This window comes from Hakea prostrata, chromosome 8 (assembly GCF_041222555.1).
Source record: "Hakea prostrata isolate BN-2017 chromosome 8, UWA_Hpros_2, whole genome shotgun sequence".
In the NCBI taxonomy this organism is placed as follows: domain Eukaryota; kingdom Viridiplantae; phylum Streptophyta; class Magnoliopsida; order Proteales; family Proteaceae; genus Hakea; species Hakea prostrata.
In genome coordinates this window covers 29,677,295-29,696,929 of record NC_142607.1, presented here as the reverse complement: position 1 = coordinate 29,696,929, position 19,635 = coordinate 29,677,295, and the positions used below count along the sequence as shown (strand labels likewise).

Sequence of the window (19,635 nt, the reverse complement as noted above, 5' to 3'; positions counted from 1 at the left end):
CAGTTTATATTCTTTGCAGTTAAAATTTTTGCCCATTCTATTGAAGGGAAAAAGTTTGCCCATTTTCAGTGCCTTGGTGAAGCTTATGTTTTTTGTTTTCTGATTTTGAACAGAGAGGTGCATTCCCTATCTATCCTACTGAAAATGGGTTGATGTTTGTTCCTCTCACATTTGATCTGCCTCTAGAATCTCAACTGCGAGAAGTTGATGTCGTTCTACACAAAGCAACTGATGAAATTCTCAGCATTGAATTGAGCAGTTCAGAATTTTCAAACAAAATCTCTTATTCCAAGGGAATGCAGGAATTGGAAAGGTGACCTGAAAGCCTATTTAATTTCTTTCTGATAGCTGTGCTAGAATAGGCAACGAAAAATGGATTAACATGACTATGCCAATTCAAGCCTTTGAACTAAAGAGAAAATTTCCCCGAATAAACATGCTTCCTGCTAATACCAGAATGTAACTACAGAGGCTGTCCTGTTATAAATTTTCCTGTAGGCAGAGTGATGAGCTTTATTAGACTTACACCTTTTCTTTATTTGAATTTTAGCAGCACTTAAGTTGAACTTCTTCCTCCGGGTCTCTATGAATGTATTCTTCACATCAAACTGATAAGTAGCTATTCTTGGTTCTTTGCAAGATAAAATAATCTATACGAATGTCCTTACTTTATGTGGAGCTATAGGCTACTTTGCCTTGCTAAGGGCCAATAATAGGATCTCAAAAAGAACCAGCTTGAATTTGCTAACTTATGCATAGGGTCAGGCACAAACAATTGGGGTTGTATAGGGTTGTGATCTCTAATGGTTATGGGGTTTTATGGATGTTGTGGCCCTCGGGATGTTTCTGTATGGAAGATTGAATGTTGTGTAAGGCAGTGTAAAAGGGTGAACCTAGTGGCGAAGGCTTCTGCACGAGCAATGTGATATGAACAAGGGCCCCTCCCCCTGGCTGAAACCCTGGTGTTTTCATTTTCCAGCCTCAATTAGTTGATGATTTTAATTTCAGAAGTTCTGTTTTGATTTTTGGAGTCCAATTCTATTTAGAAGTCTTAGTTTGAATCAATTGTTTGAGTTCTAGTGTCATAGGGAGTCTTCCTTTTAAACAAGACTCTTTATGGATAGGTATTTTATTTCAAGTCAATTTTTTTTATTTTATGTGGCTCTTATTTAATTGCAGAAGGGTATCCTAACTTATGAAGGAAACCCTAATTGAGTTAGTTTCTAAGTTCTAGCGGAGTCTAAGTCCGTTTCCCAGTTAGAGTTAAGACTCTTTCTTTCTTGATGTAAGGCTATAAATAAGCCATTCTTTTCATTGTACAAAGAGTCTGCATTGAATAAAGAATTGAAGAACTCCAGTGGGTAATTAGGTAATTATTTCAAGCCTTCTTGGGAGGGCCACGACGGACTCTTAAAGCTTCTTGCCTTCAATTGCAGCATTCAACTTCAGCAACCAGCAGCCTTTTCCTTCAACAGCAGCTCACCAAGTAAGTCCAACACCCCAGCCCCTTCCCCCACCTCCAGCCCCATTGCAGCCCTCCCCCTCCCCTTCTCTCTGTTGCGCTACCTAGGAAACCTCACCCCCTTCCATTGCAGCCCCCTAATCCCCCTCCCCCACCCCTGCCAGCCCCTTAGACTACTCCTAATCTGAACCAAATAAGAAAATAAAAATAGAAACGGACTCCAAATGAAATTCTGGCTATAACTACACCTAGTTGGGCTCAACTTGGACTGCCCAAAATGACAAAAATGCCCCTTTTGTTGCACCATGATCCTATGCTGTTGGGCAGTACTGTGTGCTGCTTGGCAGTGAGCTTGGGCCTTCTTTTGGCCTTCGGGGCCTTATTGGGATCGGCGTGGAGTCCTACATCAATTGATATAATCAAGATTTGCGAGGTTGAGATGATTGGGTTTTGAGATGGACTAATATTGATCCCAAATCCATATGTACCTGTGGAACAAGCCCCAAAACCAGAACCACAAGGTTGTGGGATGTGATTGCTTTGAGAGGCAGCTGGGTTTGATGATGTGGTGAGTTTTTGTTGATTTGATGTCTTTATTCAACCCAAGCATGAAGAGGAGAAGGGATCAAGTTAGTTTTAATAAAATGGTTACTGTTCGGATGAACAATACCCGAGTTACTATTAACAGTGATTTGAGAGCACTCAGAGCAGATATGGACATCTGATCTGGGGATTTGCTGGTGGACACTATTTTTAGTTTATTTTAAATCTGGATTCTATTTAGTCATTCATGCACATGGCTGGCATGGTTGTCAAAGGTGACAAGGTGAGGCGAGGCGATAGAGGGCAATGAAAACAAGAAAACCAAGCAAGGCGACTAGTTGCCTTGACCCAAAAATGGGCCTAGGCGCCTAGGCAGATGCTTTGACAACCATGATGGCTGGATTATAAATCCTAGTAGTTTTGAATTCTAGCTAGTGTCTATTTTCTATAGGGTTGTATTATCACTAGTTACAATGTTAATAGTTTCTATTTTCAATTTAAAAGGAATTTTAGTTCTGATAAATCTTTAGCCACACTATGAGGCCTTTTCATGGCAATGGAAAAGGAGACTTTGGAGAAATTGAATTTGTGGCCTAGTAGCCTCATTTATGGAGTAAAATCCAAGTCAACAGCTTCCATAGGCCATCACCCTACTCCCTCACTTATTCGATCTATCTTCCTCCTTTTCCTTCCCTTTTCATATGTAAGATATCAGATCTAGTCATTTAATTTGGTCTTCATTATTGTATGGATCCTAACTGCAATTGATCTCCTGCTGGTTTCCCTTGTTTGAGGACAGCTTTTGCATTAAGGGTTATCTCTATAAGGGTTTTGGATGAATTCTTTGCTCAGGACTGATGGGTATGATGTAGGGTAGCCTCAACTGGATGAATGCCAATAGCTCTGAAGAAAACTTTAATAGGTCTGCATAGGTTGAAGATTAGACCTTCTGTGATGGGTTCTGTGATATGCTTTGAATGGGTTAGGGTTTATGACTTTTCTGGTTAGTGATGAAGTTGAAGATGATGGACGGTTTCATGGCTTCAAATGGGATGGTTAGCTGCACTTTCATGGGTAATAGAGCTTTTTAAATATAGGGTGAAAATAGGGTGACATGGGGTAATCCTTTGAGAAATGTTTTATCCTTTTGTGTGTTGGGGAGGGGGATTTGGGGGAGGGAGGTGATGCAGGACAACCAGCATGGAAGCAGGACCAATAGAACCAGCAATGGAACAGGCCAGCTCAAGCAAGCCTGTTCAGTTTCAGATGGTTTTTTAGAAGGCTAAAAGGAGGTCAAAACAGTGTTCACGTGAACAGTGTCACAGCCCATTATTTGGCCTATATGAAATTTTCCACAAAAGAATTTGTGGGCCTTAGATTATATTACATGAATGTTTTGTTCTTGGGAGATTTAGGATTTAGTTTACTATCTATTTTATTTATTTATTCATGTGGCTGAAATATAACGCCTAATAGTTTCTAATTTTAATTAGTTTATATTTATATTTCCATAAGATTCTATCTTCACTAGTTACTAGGATATTAGTTTCTATTTTTCAGTCTACTAAGTTTCTGTTTCTTGTAAAACTTTAGCCAAGCTATAAATAGGCCCTTACATTCAATTAAAAGAAAAGGACTTTTGGAGAAAGGAAAAAAAAAATGAATTGAAGCTTTAGCTTTGTGCATTTGTAGCCCCCCTTCTCTTCTTCTTCTTATGAGTGTTCTCCTCCTCCTTCCCCTTCTTCAAGTCTGATTCTTCTCAAATTTCCACTTGTTGCCCCTATCTTTTTTAATCTTCTTTCTTCTTTGTCTTGCCCCCATTATTTGTTATTAGAGCCCAAGCCTAGGTAACTCTCTGTCTATTGGATTCTTCACTCTATCGAGCTTGCTCTCGATTTTTCTTCCTTGCTAATTTCCTTCTCCTTCTTATGACCTGTCTTTGCTACTAATTCTTCTTCTCTCTCTGATTTGTCTTCTTTACTTCTTCTTTTTGTGGTCTTCCTCCCCATTCTATTCTCCACCTATTTGCTACCAGTGTGATTAATATCATTGTCACAAACCTTACCTCTCTTCATTCTGCACACCTTTAAAAAAAAAACAACATACTTCCTTCTTGAACAAGCGCTTTCTATGTAGCATCAATTCTTATTTCACTAGTACTCAGGGAAGAGGTGTTTTTTTTTTTTTTTAATATAATTTTTAATAAAAAAAGAGAGGGAGAAATTGATGCAGAACAACCAACATGGAACTAGGACCAAGTGAACTAGCAACAAATCAAGCCAGCTCAAGCCAACCGTTCAGTTCAGATGGTCTTTTAAAAGGCCACAAAGAGGTCAAAACACCGTTCACATGAACAATGTCACAGCCCATTATTTTGCCTATCGGGAATGTTCCATAGAGTTTTTGTGGGCCCAAGATCAGATTGTATGATGATTTTATTTATGGGATATTTAGGACCTTAGTTTAGTTTCTATTTAAGTTATTTATGCATGCGGTTGAAATATAAAGCTTTGTATTTTCTAATTTTTATTAGTTTCTATTTCCATAAGATTCTATCGTCACTAGTTACTAGGATATTAGTTTTTATTTTCAGTATACTAAGTTTCTATTTCTTGTAGGGCATTAGCCAAGCTATAAGTTGGCCCTTACATTGCAGTAAAAAAAAAAGACTTTTGTAGAATAGAAAAAAATAAAAATAAATTGAAGTTTATCTTTGTGTGTTAGCAGCCTCCTCTCTCTCCCTTATTCTCTTCTTCTTATGAGTGTTCTCCTCCTTCAAGTCTGATTCTTTTCAGACTTCCCCTTCTTCCCCATATGTTCTTCAACCTTCTTTCTTCTCTATACCAGCCCCAATTTAAGGGGGGGGGGGGGGGGGGGGTTGGCGTCGTTACAGGTGTCTACATCCAAGAAAAATTGTATCTAGTTTGCGGTATGTTGGCTAGGTTATGCTTCCAAAATTTGGGAGGTTTTGTTTGGTTAGTGAAAGACCATAACGGATCTGTTATGGTTTGAATTTGATTTTTGAATTCAAGTTTTTTAAATTGAATTCAAGTTTTTAATTTTGAATTTAAATTTGAATATTGTAAACGAATCTTGTACAACAGCCATGTTTATTTATAAATACATAAGACTTACCCATCAAGGTAAGAAACCTACTTATCAAAAATAGAGTTTTCTTTGCATTCTTTCATGGTATTAGAACTAAGGTTTTGAGATTTCCCCCCCCCCCCAAAACACTACATTTTCAATGGCCACTGCTAACACTCCATTCCCTATTACCAATCTCTCCAACCTTGTTTATGTCAAGCTTGATGGAGAAAATTATCTCATGTGGAGAGAACAATTAGAATCCATTTTTATTACCTGTGATCTTATGGATCATCTTGATGGTACTGGATTGATGCCAAATCAAACTATCACTACTGGAGGAACTCAAACGCCGAATCCAGCATTTCAAACCTGGAGAAAGAATGATCATTTTGTTCGAGCATGCATCAATGCCACCCTCACACCGTCTCTTTCTTCTCATATTCTTGGCCTTCAAACAGCGAAAGATGTATGGGATTCTCTTGCACAACTTTTCCAACAACAGTCCACTGCTCGAAGGACTTATCTTCGCAGTGATTGCAGATGATCAATAAAGGAACGAGCACAATTACGGACTATCTTCACAAAATTAAGTCCATCGCTGATTCCTTAGCGGCAATCAATGACAAGGTAAATGACTCTGACTTGGTAGTATATACATTAAATGGTCTTGGTTCGGATTATCTCACTTTCATCATCACTGTGGAAAATATTATCCCACCCGTTACCTTTACCGACCTAAGAGCCAAACTACTTACTCATGAGCAACGGTTACGCCGTGGCTATGGAAACACTCAATCAATCTTAACTGATTCCCATTCCCCTACTGCATTACTTGTTACAGATCAGCCTAAATTTAATCGGCCTAATAATAGTATTAATTCCTATCCACCCAACAAATGAAACCCACCTAGATCTGACTTCCGAACTTCATCAAATGGCTCTCCAAGATCTCAAAATTCCTATAACCGACCAAACCAAAACACCTTTAATTCTAATTCCTTCAAATGTCAAATATGTGCTAAACGAGGCCATTCGGCCAATAGATGTTATTTCCGTTATGCCCAGAACCGAAATAATCCTAATCCACCACCTCACATTCCTTATGCTGGCTTACATGGTACCCAAAATACCCAACACATTACACCACAGAATGATGCATAGTGGATACCGGATTCAGGTGCTACCAACCATATGTCATTTGATCTAGCCATGCTACAGCAACCAGGTTTCAGTTGGTATGGTAAGAAACTCCCTATAACTCATATAGGCTCCTCAACTTTGAAAACAAATTCAAATCATTTATCTCTTAATGACATACTCATCGTTCCCCAATTGTCAAAGAATTTAATTTCCATTTCTCAACTTACATCGACAATAATTGTTTCGTTGAATTTTTTCCATGGGGTTTCTGTGTTAAGGATTTGGAGTCAGGCATCACTCTACTGAAGGGTCCAGTCAAAGATAAATTGTATTCTTTCTCGGCTAATGCTGTGCTTCCTTTGGCTCTTTATGGAAATAAAACTCCTGATATTTGGCATTGCCGGCTTGGTCATCTTTCTTCTGCAGTACTTACTCATTTGAGAAAGTGTCTTATTTAATTCTTTTGAAACACTTAGATCCAATAAAATTTGTGACGCTTGCCAACTTGGCAAACATCACAAATTACCCTTTTCTATTTCAGTTAGTAGAACTACTCAACCATTACAGCTTATTCATTTGTGATTTGTGGGGTCCCACTAAAACTTTGTCAATTAGTGGATTCAATTCATATATTATTTTTGTTGATGATTTCAGTCGATTTACTTGGTTTTATCCTCTGCGATTTATATCTGATGCAATTTATTGTTTCAAGCATTTTAAAAATATGGCTGAAAACTTGCTTTCTACTTCTATTAAATTTTTTCAAAGTGATGGAGCCTTAGAGTTAACAAGGGGAGCTTTCAAAAACTATCTTGATGAATGTGGCATTGTATCCAGGATTTCATGTCCTCATACTCCAGAACAAAATGGAGTTTCAGAAAGAAAACACAGACACATTACAGAGATGGGTTTATCCTTTCTATTCCAAGCTCACATGCCCAAAGAATATTGGTTAGAAGCCTTTACTGTTGTTGTCTATTTAATAAACCGGTTACCTACACCAGTATTGCAGGGAAAATCTCCTCATGAAGCACTGTTTGGCTTCAAACCAGATTATTGTTTATTGAGAGTTTCTGGCTGCCTTTGTTACCCCAACTTGACACCCTACAGAGAAGACAAATTATCGCCAAAGTCCAAGGCTTGTGTCTTTCTTGGTTATAGTCTTTATCACAAAGGTTATAGATGCTTAGATAAGGACACTGGCAAGGTATATTTATCCAGACATGTTATTTTTGAAGAAATTGAATTTCCCTTTTCAAATCCCCCATCACACCAATCATCAAACAAACCACCAATCGAATTTATTTCTCTACCTGTTTTCATCCCACACACCCCACCAAATGTGTCTCCACTCACTTCTCATTCTTTTTCACCTATTTCAAACAACCAACCATCACAAACAACCCCTAAATCCAACCCAAGATGTTAATCAATCCCCACCAACAATAGACCAACCACAGCCCCAACCATCTCACCTATGATTACTAGGAGTAAAACCAATTCCGCCAAACCAAAAACCCCTCTCTGTTTACTCACTATTAGACACCTAATACCTCAAACCTTTCTTACCACCATCTCCAACATCCCAACTGAACCTAAAACATACAAATCAGTCTCAAAAGACCCAAAGTGGATTGATGCAATGCAAAAAGAATACAAAGTCTTGATCGACAATCAGACTTGGAACTTGGTGCCTTATTCCAAGGGTATGAATATTGTAGGCTGTAAGTGGGTGTATAGGATCAAGACAAAAAGTGATGATTCCATTGAGAGATACAAGGCACGATTAGTTGCTAAGGGGTTCAACCAGCAGGTAGGAGTGGACTTTCATAAAACATTTAGTCCAGTTGTAAAGCCAATCACCATTCGGACAGTATTAACCGGTTCACTCTCAAAGTCATGGCCAATACATTAACTTGATGTGAAAAATACTTTCTTGAATGGCAACTTAGCAGAAGATGTTTACATGGAACAACCACAGGGGTTTGTTTCCACATCTAAACCAACACATGTTTGTCATCTACGAAAAGCAATTTATGGTCTCAAGCAAGCTCCACGAGCTTGGTTTCACAGATTCAAAACATACTTACAAGGAGAAGGTTTCAAGCAAAGCGTGGCAGATTCTTCCATGTTTACATGCAAAACCCAAGGTACAATGATTGTATTGTTGTTATATGTAGATGATATAATATTGACAGGAGCCAATGAAGCTGCAATTCAAGAGGTTATTCAAAGCCTGAGCAAAGAATTTGCAATGACAGATTTGGGACACTTGCATTACTTCTTGGGAATTGAGGCTAATCGAAGTTCAGATGGTCTTTTACTCACTTAAAGTAAATGCTCCATTGATTTATTAAAGTCTACAGGAATGGAGACTTCAAAGCCATGCACAACCCCAATTGCAGTTGGAACAACAAAGTTATCATCAACAACAGGTTATCCTCTACCTGATCCAACACTATACAGACAATTAGTAGGAGCCTTACAATATCTGACGATCACTAGACTAGATATCACCTATGCAGTCAATAATGTGTGTCAGTCCATGCAATCTCCCACAGAAGATCATCTACAAGCAGCAAAACGTATTTTACGTTATGTCAAGCACACTATTAGGAGATATGAAGTTTCCTGTTTTTTGGGTCAACAGGTAAGGTTTCAATCAAGAATTGGTGAAAACTAGGTTAGGAAACTGAATTCCAATTAGGATTTCGATTGACTGCTCTTGGAATGGAAGGCCTGTAGGTTATGATGTTTGGTGTAATTATAATATAGGGTTGGGAAGTAATGTGTTTCTTGTTATTGGAGGGAAATGACAAATTAGGGAAGGGGAGTCGGTATAGAAATTAGAGGTGAGAGGAGATGGGGATGGGGTGTAAGCTACAAATTTATATATATTGTTGGATTCTATTAGGAGTATAATAAGAGTTTGTATAGGAGTTAAATTAGAGTTTGCATTCATGTAAACTTCTATTCCTTGTAATAGTCTACTTTCCACTTTATTATAAATAAAGGGCTTGAGATCATGGATCAAGAAGCCATTCTGGCAAACATTGTATTTCAACATGGCATCAGAGCCTAAGTGCGATTAGGAAAACAAAACGAAGACCTACCTCCTTCTTCTGAATTTTTTTTTCAAACCCATCGCAAACCACTTCAATTCTCTAATTTTCTTAAAAAACATCGGAGTTCATCAAACCGGTAGCAATTTATAATTCTTTCCAAACATCGCTGCTTCCTGCGCTATCGAGAGAAAAAAAAAAGGGGGAGAGAAAGCAGAAGTTCTTGGCAAGAAACGAGTTCTTCGGTCCGGAATCTTCCTTCTCTCGTCATTAGTGCTACAACTCGCTGCTTCCCGCGCCATCAAGAGAAAAAGAGGAGAAAAAAGAGAAGAAAAGCCACCGCTCCTCGCGCCTCAAACGGTATCTATCATTCTTCGGTTTTCTACCACCAAACCGGACGGAAAGGAGAGAGAGGACGAGACCACTTCCGCGTCCTGCTGCTGTTTTTTCGCTACTTCAGAGAAGCCGAAGGAATCTACAATTCGTAACCATCGCCATCTCCAAGAAACCAGTACCTTTGGCGAAACAAAACCCCTCTGGTTCCCTTTAGACCCTTTAAACCAAACCAAACATTACACCATTTGTCTAAAAGTCTTTATATTTAAACCAAACCACATCATAATTGGACCAAACCAAATTTGGACAAATCTCTTTACATTTAGACCAAATCTGACCATTGCATATTTGGTTGATATTTTTTTTTCTTTCTTCTAATCTACTATTTTGCTTTACAAAAAAATAAAAATAAAAATAAAAATAAAAATAAAAGGAGAAAAATTGTCTGAGTTGTTTGGCTATTGCATTCTGCGACGTTTCTTTTACTTCGAAAGGGTGAAGACTGAAGAACTGCAGATAATTTTGTCAACATGACAACTATTGATGATACTATTGCTCCCACTGGATCCGAATATTTTCCCACTTTTCATTCTCTTTCGGTAAGATTTGACGGCACAAATTACTTGATCTGGTCTCGATTTGCTTACCTGACTATTGCTGGAAGAGGACTAGTTGGATACATTACGGGCACTACTATCAAACCCACTACCGCGCGGTGTTTTACAGATAAATGGATATCAAACGACTCTCTTATTATGTCATTCCTTTTGAATTCCAGCATCCAAATATTGCCGGGGTTACCTATTACCGATCTGCAGCCCAAATCGGAAGGCTACTCTGAAACATATGGACGGTTGGGGAATGATGCACGAGTTTATGAGTTACGAAAGAAGCTTCATGAGACTACCCAAAAGGAACTAACTGTGGCCCACTATTATGTTGAGTTGCGATCTCTTTGGCAAGAGTTGGATCATTATGGGGATTATCACCCCACTAATCCAGATGATGTGGCGACATATAAGAAGTACATTGATAAGATTCGAGTATATGACTTCTTGGCAGGTTTGAACGTGGAGTACGATCAGATTAGAGTGCAAGTTTTAAGTCGTTCTCCCTTTCCTACACTAGAACAATCTTATGCTCTTGTTCAGTGTGAGGAAAGTCGTCGATTAGTCATGCTTCATACTCCTATTATGGAGAAATCAGCTTTACAGTCTGTTCGCACTAAATCTGATCCGACTAAGGAGATTGTTAAGTGTGAGCACTGTCACAAACCATATAATACCAAGGAAAATTGTTGGAAACTGCATGGGAAGCCCGCTGATTTTGAGCAAAAACGAGCACAAAGACGGGGAAAACAAAAGGCTAATCTTTACGATACGGTTTCCACCACACCCTCTGAGACGTTGGTTTTTCGTAGGAGGAGTTCGCTACCCCGACGTATTATGCGATCTTCATCGCCGGTACAGCCTCGACCATCGCTTCCTCTACTACCCCTACCAACTCCTACCTATCTACTCGGGATCCGGGAAGGAGATTGGTCGTGGTAAATGGACTTTATTTGCTCGAGCCGATTCGAGGATCTACTTATGCTTTGACTACATCTTCTAATCCGGTCCATTCGGTAATATCAGACCTTCATTAGTGGCACCGTAGGCTCGGTCAACCCCCTTTCAAATTTTGTCATTTTCTCTAGATTTGTTTTCCTGATACTTTTATCTTACCATTACAATTTCTTCATTTCCAAGTTTCCCCATTGGAATTTCCTTTGTTATTATCTTCCCACATGTAACGCTACACGTGAGGGGGAGATTGAAGATGTCTACAATTCAAAGCCTTTCATGTAGACTTCCTTATGTAGAATTTGATCTTTGTTACCTTTGAAAGTTTGTCCCTTACCTTCGCAATCTTCCACTTTGGAGATCTAACATTGCTATAGAGCTATCTTTTTGACTGTGCAGAACTTGATCTCTGTTAACCCTGGAGATTTGCCCCTTAACTTGACATCTTCCCTTCGGAGATCTAACCTTGCAAAAGACTTGTCGTTTGACCTTTGCAGAACTTGATCTCTATTACCTTTGGAGATTGTCACTTATCTTGACAAATTTTCCCCTACCTTTGGAGATTGTCCCTTGGCAAACTTTCCCTTTAAAGATCTAACATTGCTACAAATCAAAACTTTCACTTTGGCTGTTTTACCCTAGCTATTGTTACCCCAAAAATATATTTTCCCTCAGATTTGTGCAGAAATTTAGTCTTCTCAACATTTGAAGATTCTACTTTTTTACTTGGGCGTTCTTCCTTGGAGACATAAAGTTGCAGTAAAGATGAGGACAAATCAAATGGAAGTCTATAAGGCAGACGTAATCTATAAGTTTGAAGATCAAATTGCAGATGTTTACCTGGACAGATGTTTTATACTTTTTTGGTCAAGTTGGACATGTGTGATATCCATGCCTCAACTTGAGGGGGAGTGTTGGATTCTATTAGGAGTATAATAAGAGTTTGTATAGGAGTTAAATTAGAGTTTGCATTCATGTAAACTTCTATTCCTTGTAATAGTCTACTTTCCACTTTATTATAAATAAAGGGCTTGAGATCATGGATCAAGAAGCCATTCTGCCAAACATTGTATTTCAATATATATATTTATTTATTTATTTATTATTATTTTTTTGGGTGGAGGGGGTGGTGTTGGGGTTGGGGTTGTGTGTACTTTCACAGTTCGGTCCAAATCTTTGACTGGGACTTGACTAACTTGAGTGACTCGATAAGTGACATAGAAAGCCTAACAATGGGCTCGTTTACATTAAATAAAAACTGAAACTAAAACAATAAAATGAAGACTATAAAAACCTAAGAGGACCATTTTGCCCGTGACTTGAAGTTGAGCAGAATCATAACTGCCTATGTGCAACTGAAACAAAAACTAAATATAAAATATGAAAGGGGGGGGGGGGGAGGGGTGAATAAGTCGGACTAGTGGATTTCAATCAAGTGACACGAGAGTATATAGTGGTTTTATTCAAGTGAGTGTACGTCCAGTCCTATCTAACCTTAGAGAGAATCCTACCAGTTATTCTCTTTCAGTACAGGAGGTGGAGAAATAACACCTTTACAATCTTGTTAAAAGCCTTTCACATGCAGGTCCCCTGATTGATGTGCATCAGTTGTTCTTAATTGGAGTTGAATTTGTCTCTCAGTGCATAAATGTTGGAGCTCGACTCCCACTATCATTGGGTGTATATGTGAACTAGGCGTCCAACAACAATAACACGAATCTCTCCCCCCCCCCCCCCCCCCACCAAAAAAAAAAAAAAAAAAAAAGGAAATCAATCAACAAACCTCATCCCTAAATATGACAAATTTCCTCATTAATTATTGACAAAGAAGTTCTCCACGGATACATGGAGAACTCTCGCAGAACAATCACAACTGAATAGAATGCTTGAAAGAGTTCCAAGGTGTAACAATTGCTTGCTTAGCTCACTCATCAACAGCCTTGTTAGCACTTTCAGGCTGCCAGGAGAGCTGTATACAGTATACTTTGTATGAGTAGCTAGCTGACAAATATTTCTTGTTAAGTGGCCATAACTCCACCATTCACCCCTCTCATCTGAAGTTGATTTCATATCATTGGAAGAATCTCCTTGTGCTACAGCTTGAGATCACCATGTACTTTTTAAAGATCTATACCAATCTTGAGAGCTGCGGTCTATGCTCTGGTTAAGCTCCTTTCCCGATGGGTCCAGATATACGGAGCCTGCATCTCATAGTGTAGAGTACAGCTGTCTATATTTATCTAGGGTACTTTATCAGGAGGGTTCTGCCAAAGGATTATACTCCCTGATTTTTTTATCCCTATATAAAGATTAGGAAACATTGGGGTTTTCAAGTGGCTCTTCTAGGACTGTATGATGCAAAATTTTAAAAGGGATTTCTTTTGCTTGGGAATTGATCTAGTAAATTATGTATACGTAACCAAAATCTAAATCAGTTTCTATTACAACACAAATATTTGGGATGTTTATATCATTTTAAAGCTAATTTTTCTGTTTCTAGTGATGCAAGATTTTATCCAATTATGCTCATTGTACTCTGTTCTTAAACAGTTATCTCCAATATCACCCAGACTGTTGTGTGATTGACCCACTCAAAAATATATATCCTTTACTGGATCGGCAACGGATTGAAGAGATTTTACTGGAGTTGGAAGATCTGAACAGAGAAGGACGATGTAGAATCCGGGCCCCACATTTTATAAAGGTTTTTTGGTCAGAATGTTGCTTATTTGCTACTTATTTTGAACTTAACATATTAAATGATAGCAACAATGATAAATGCTCGCTTGTAATGTTGCTTATTTGCTACTTATTTTGAACTTAACATATTAAATGTTAGCAACAATGATAAACACTTGCTTGTCTTATTCAAGTATTTTGTTGCCTTCAAGATGGAACACTAACAAAACTGATGAACTCTTGGAAAAGATCCATTAGCTACTTCATCAAGTGGTCTCATAGGTGTATCGCAAGAGTTTTCAATCTCTAATATGTAGTCTTGTCACTTTATAAAGGTTGTACCTAGTGCAAAAGCTTCCCGTGTTTGGCAGGGTATGGAGGTTCAGATGTACGCACCCTAACCTCTGTTTGCAGGAGTCTTATCACTATATACTGTCTTATTTTATTTTATTTTTATTTGCAATTCTGTGGGGTATAGCTTTTGACAAGACTATGGGCCAGTTAGCAGGACCTTGTCAAAACCAGCTTGAATTGGGTGAAATAGCGGTAATGTTATCAGGAATCAAGGTTGTGATGGGGCTGTAACTTGGATCTAGTTGAGGTTTATGGTTGGCATGTATATGACCCAAATTTTGGAGGGTTCTAACAGTTAGTTTGGTTAGAATTTAGGTAACAACTTTGGGGTTCTTGGGAAATTCGAAAAGGGGGCTGCATCTAGTTTTCGAGAGATGTGATGTGGGTGAATTTTGGATAATCACTAGGTCAGTGGTGATGGTGATGTGGTTCAAGGATGGAGGTGATCCAGTTGTTGGACTGGGCAGGATTGAATCTTCTTGACAATCACCTTGTTTTTGTTCTTCTAGAAGCTTTGGGGGGGGGGGGGGGGAGAAATTATGAAATTCAAATTTGACTTACTGTAGTTGCAGTCCTTTAAGCAACTTCGATGGAGTAATAACTTGAACTAGACCCTCGATAGAGTAGATAGATCTTCAACCTAGTTAAAGTACCTCCTGGGCTTTTTACCGACAAGGAGTTGGCTGATCCATGGTCCAGTCTCACGAGATCTTGGCTGAAATCTCGTTCTTTTGAGTCCTTTAGATGAGATCTCATGCAAGTAGAGTTGATACCAAAAAATTACAACGTCGCGGCCAAGATCTCGTCTTAACCTCGTGTTTATACATACCCCATGTCGGTCGAGACAAGTGGAGATATCATGATCTCGAGTAATCTTGACCTGTCTTGATACTCCTTCCCCCATGCCGGTTTTGGTATTTTGGCCAAATTTTTTGCCAAAAAGATGGTTGGATTTCTACTAACAAGCTGTTTAGCTCATCTACAACAAAGAGCTACCCCCCCCCCCCCCCCTCTTAATAGAAACTATGTTTTATGCTAGTAAAGGTGGTTCTGGTGGAGTAGAAGTTGGAGGAGCTGCTTAGTCATTGATTTTTCTCTTCTACTCTTGTGGTGCAACTTATTAAGTATACCGATGTTGTATGTGAACATATTTGATGTATTATTTGACTTTAAGCCTTTGTGTTTTCATTTATAGCACATAATGGTTGTGTAAATCATGTTTTATAAGTCTGCATGTTCATACCTTCAGCATATTGGTTTCAAAGTTAGGGCTGAGTTGGCACTTGTATATGCATTTGCTTTCTCACAAATCTATGGCCTCCACTATGTTAAAGGCCTGAAATAAGCTAAATACCAAATTCCAGCTTGAACTAGGCCCTAATACCCAACAAGATGGGCCCTCGACTTGGGTCTAGTTGACCAAGGATTTTTACCACATCTTGGTCTTGGCGAGATCTCGGTTTTTTGAGGGGCCGAGATCCCTATCGAGACTGAAATATCAAACCATGGACTTATCCAATCAGTTGCAACAGGAGCTCAGACTTTAGAACCCAACTCATCAGGAGCTAATCAGCATAGACCCAAGCACTAAGCAAAGGGATCTCACGCTGGAGAAGGCAGCAGCAATCACAAGCGGAAGTCAATTAATCAAGTTCTGAGTTCTATTCTTCCACAATGGAAGTATTTATAGGGCTGAAAACCCAATTACAAACTCCTAATAAATAGAAACAAACTCCTAAGACTTAACTAATGATTATTCCTAAATAAAAAAGGACACTTGTTAAGGGAAAACGTAGCTGACAACCTAACCCAAAAAACTAAAACACAGATGGGAGAGTCTTGGGTTCCTATTTATCTCTCTTAACTACCAAGTCATGTGACAATTTATGTGGTTACATGACCTCTAAATACACCCCAAAAAATATAAATTTGTGCTCAGCCTAAATAACCATATTCCAAGTAAATTAAGTTGGCTTGTTAAAGATATACCCATTGAATAAAGGCACAACACTTATATGGAACCACCCTAAGCATATTCTAAGGAAAATAAGCCCATTTGATGGTGCATCTACATCATCAAGTGTAAGTAAGTGAAACTGTCACACCCAACCAAAGCTGGCTGGGTTATTGTGCCTGAGTCGTTGTTACATGTTATTACAGTACCCAATCCATCTATGTTCCATAAGTAATTTAAATTACTAAATCAAATGAATAACAAATAACTAAAAGGAATGTCTTTGCCTCAAGAGGGTCCATCCTAATCAATGAATTGTGGATCCATAAGAGCATGCATGGCATGCACACAACGTGTCATGCCCTGCATCCTCCTGCTATGTGTCTGCCTGTCCACCATTGTCCTCTTATCCATGGGTCTTTTGCTCCTTGAAGGCCGCAGCAGGTGTACCGTCATCTATAAACAGGGAAATATCCATGGGTTGAATTCCACTGAACTTGTGAGGGGGAACACTCACATATCAGTATGCTGGTATCAAGCATTAAACCTAGTACCAACTACCAGTCCACGATGAGTGGGGCCCACACATCTCCCATTGACCCGTTGTTCTTGGTAAGGTCCATGAGTTTCCACCCATCCTTTTCATCTCTCAAAAATGAAAATGCATGATCACTGGTATAGGATTGGCATGTGTTGACGGATGTGCCTAACCATGCAGGGCTCTTCTACTTATAGTGCTTCCCATGGTTAAGCGATACCATTCCTTAAGCCCTTCCCATCTTGGTCTGATATCCCTAACCATTCTAGGGAGTAGGGATGGACAAGGGGTGCAGACCAGCAGTTTTTTCTAGTTTTGTTCTAGATTCAGTTGAGTTGATCAGCCAATTAACAGCCTACTTGTTCCTGATTCCATGTCACTGATCATGTTTGGAAGGCTATGGCACAAATTTATTTATATGGATGTGTTAGCACACCCCATTGATGGTGTTGGGGTGGGGTAGTTTTAGGTTATCAAAATATCCAGGTTTGGGAGGGGACCCGGGGGGGGTGGGGATTACGGAGTAGGAGGTAAGAGAGGAGAGTTTGCTTAACAAATCACAATTCAATCTGCCCTCCCCTCTTACCTCCTTCGTAATATAACCCTAGGAATCTTAACAAACCTACTTTCCACGTGGCCAACCAGGCTGCTCCCCTATAGGATGCTGCCACTTGTCCTTGTCCTTTTTGTGCTCCCACATGGATATTTTATCAAGGAACGAAGTTCCGGGAATTTCGTGGGAGCGAACGGGATGAAATATCGCCGATATCTCGGCGATATTTCGCCCCCATATAGAAAATTTCGCCCTTAATTTTTGTGTGTTTTTTACTCAATAATTTTGATAAATTTGATGCCTATCCTAATCTTATACAAATATGTGGTAAATTTGAATTATTTCCTAAAAATTATTCCATTTAAATTCTCTTACCTAGTCACATTTAATATGTTACCTTATGAGGCCTACATCATTAGGACATAATTGGAACGATTATCAAATCACTCTGAAGATTCTTTTATAAGATTCATGAATAATTTAAATTGTTTTCATAAATTATTTCATGTATACACTCTCCCCTAATCACATTTGGCATGTTGACTTTGATAATTTAATTATTTCTTAATAAATATTTCCATTTAAACCTCCTGCCTAGTCACATTTAACGTGTTACCTTCTAAGGCCTAAATCATTAGGACATAGTTGGAATGATTAACAGACGATTCTATTACAAAATCTCTTCATAATTTAAATTGTTTCCATAAATTATTTCAGAAACCAACAATGGAGTGACTGAGGATAGATCACAGAAATAATGAAAAGAAACAAGATTGCTATAAAAGTTTTATATAAGTTACAGAGACCAAAAAGAATAATGAGTTGAATAGGATAAAATGGAAGAGGAAGAAGAGAAAAGCCAAAAGGAAGAAAAGTAAAAATAACAAAAAATAAAATATAATTGAAACGGGAACGCGACGGATATCCGGTAAATATGTTCGTGGTTTGTTTGGGAAAATGAAATTTTTTCATGATTTTAATAACCTACAACTACCCCACCCCAACACCCTCAACATGGTGTCTTAACAAGATGCTATTAAATCAATACACGATTGAAACATAAATGAATAGGTATTACAACATTATGAATACTTGTTTAAAAAAAACTAAAAAATAGAAAAAGAAAAAAAAGAAGCAAAACTGAAATGTATCACTTGAAGCAGGACTTGTATATTTTAGGTTTCTGACAGAAAAAAGAACATGGTATCTTATAAAAGATAGTGGACAACCATTTAGATGGAATTAGTACAGTATACGAAAGATCAATCACTGTGGTAAAGAAGCAAATAATGATCTAGTGAACTCAACAAAGAAGTACCTCACATGAAATCATTGGGCATGGTGTTTCCCACTGCAATTGGTTGCAGAATAATATCCCATTGTCAGGTCAGTTAAGATCTTCCATCTTTTCTCCTTTTAATACAATTGCTGCAATATTGCAAGCGAATGTGCTTCAAATGGCACAGATGTAAATATTTGCTTCTCTTTGATTTAGTTTTTATTTGAAGGATGAGAGTATAAAGCCTTTCTTTTTGTTCTGTCTTTTGTCTTTGTGCACATGTTAGGACCCTCTTTGAGCTGAACTTATCTTCCCCTCAAACTCAGTAAATAAAAACAGTGATTACCCAGATTGACAAATAAAGAACGTTAACATAGAAGAGAATTGGCTGTCGTCCCATTAGCATCATGATAACATTCATACAAGGATTGATACAACCCAAACTCTATTCATCTGATAACCAGTTCTTGGAATAATAAAGTAAACAAGACTAAGCTGCAAACAATCACCACAAGTCTATTCCCTTTACCTGAGAGGCTCCCTCTCCCTGCAAGCTCAGCTTGCTGTTCCTTTTCCTTCTCCCCCCCCTACTCTCCCTCACTATCCCCATATATCCCCTCTTCCATTCTGCCTAACAAACTCTCCTCTCTTATCCAATGTCCTGTTGCCACCTGGCCTGTCATTTCTGTCCCTTAGCCATAACAGAATGGTGGTGGCTGTCCACAATGGATTGCCACGTCCTTCCCCTGCACCAGCGCTGGGAGCACATTCTCCCTGTTTCAGCCGATGCTACTGCTGTATTCCCCGCCTATTCCTGCGTTGACACTTGAGTAATAAGGGGATCAACACCCTCCCCAGTTTCAGCTCGCCTCAAGGGAAATTCAGGAAATGACTGTGGAGCCACGAAAGCTCCAGGAATTCCACAGCTGGCAGCTGCTGCCATGAATCAGCACCCCAAGAACCCCGAGTTGAGAGCGGATGTCTAGGAGTGTCTGAGGGATAAGTTGGAGTTCCCCATCTTTGGCTAGACATGCTGGCAGGGGCTGGGTTGTGATGTTGAGACCTACTACCTTCTTTAATTGT

The 19,635-nt window shown here is 38.8% G+C and overlaps 1 protein-coding gene across 3 annotated transcripts in view; it reads left to right on the top strand.

Annotated features, from left to right (window-relative positions):
* ITPK4 (inositol 1,3,4-trisphosphate 5/6-kinase 4) overlaps nt 1-19,635 on the top strand; it is a 93,771-nt gene that overhangs the window by 34,280 nt on the left and 39,856 nt on the right. For all 3 annotated transcript variants that reach the window (XM_089167438.1, XM_089167436.1, XM_089167437.1), the window contains 2 exons: nt 114-313; nt 13,746-13,899. In XM_089167438.1, coding sequence (XP_089023564.1) covers nt 114-313; nt 13,746-13,899 — 354 coding nt within the window. The remainder of the gene's footprint in view (nt 1-113; nt 314-13,745; nt 13,900-19,635) is intronic.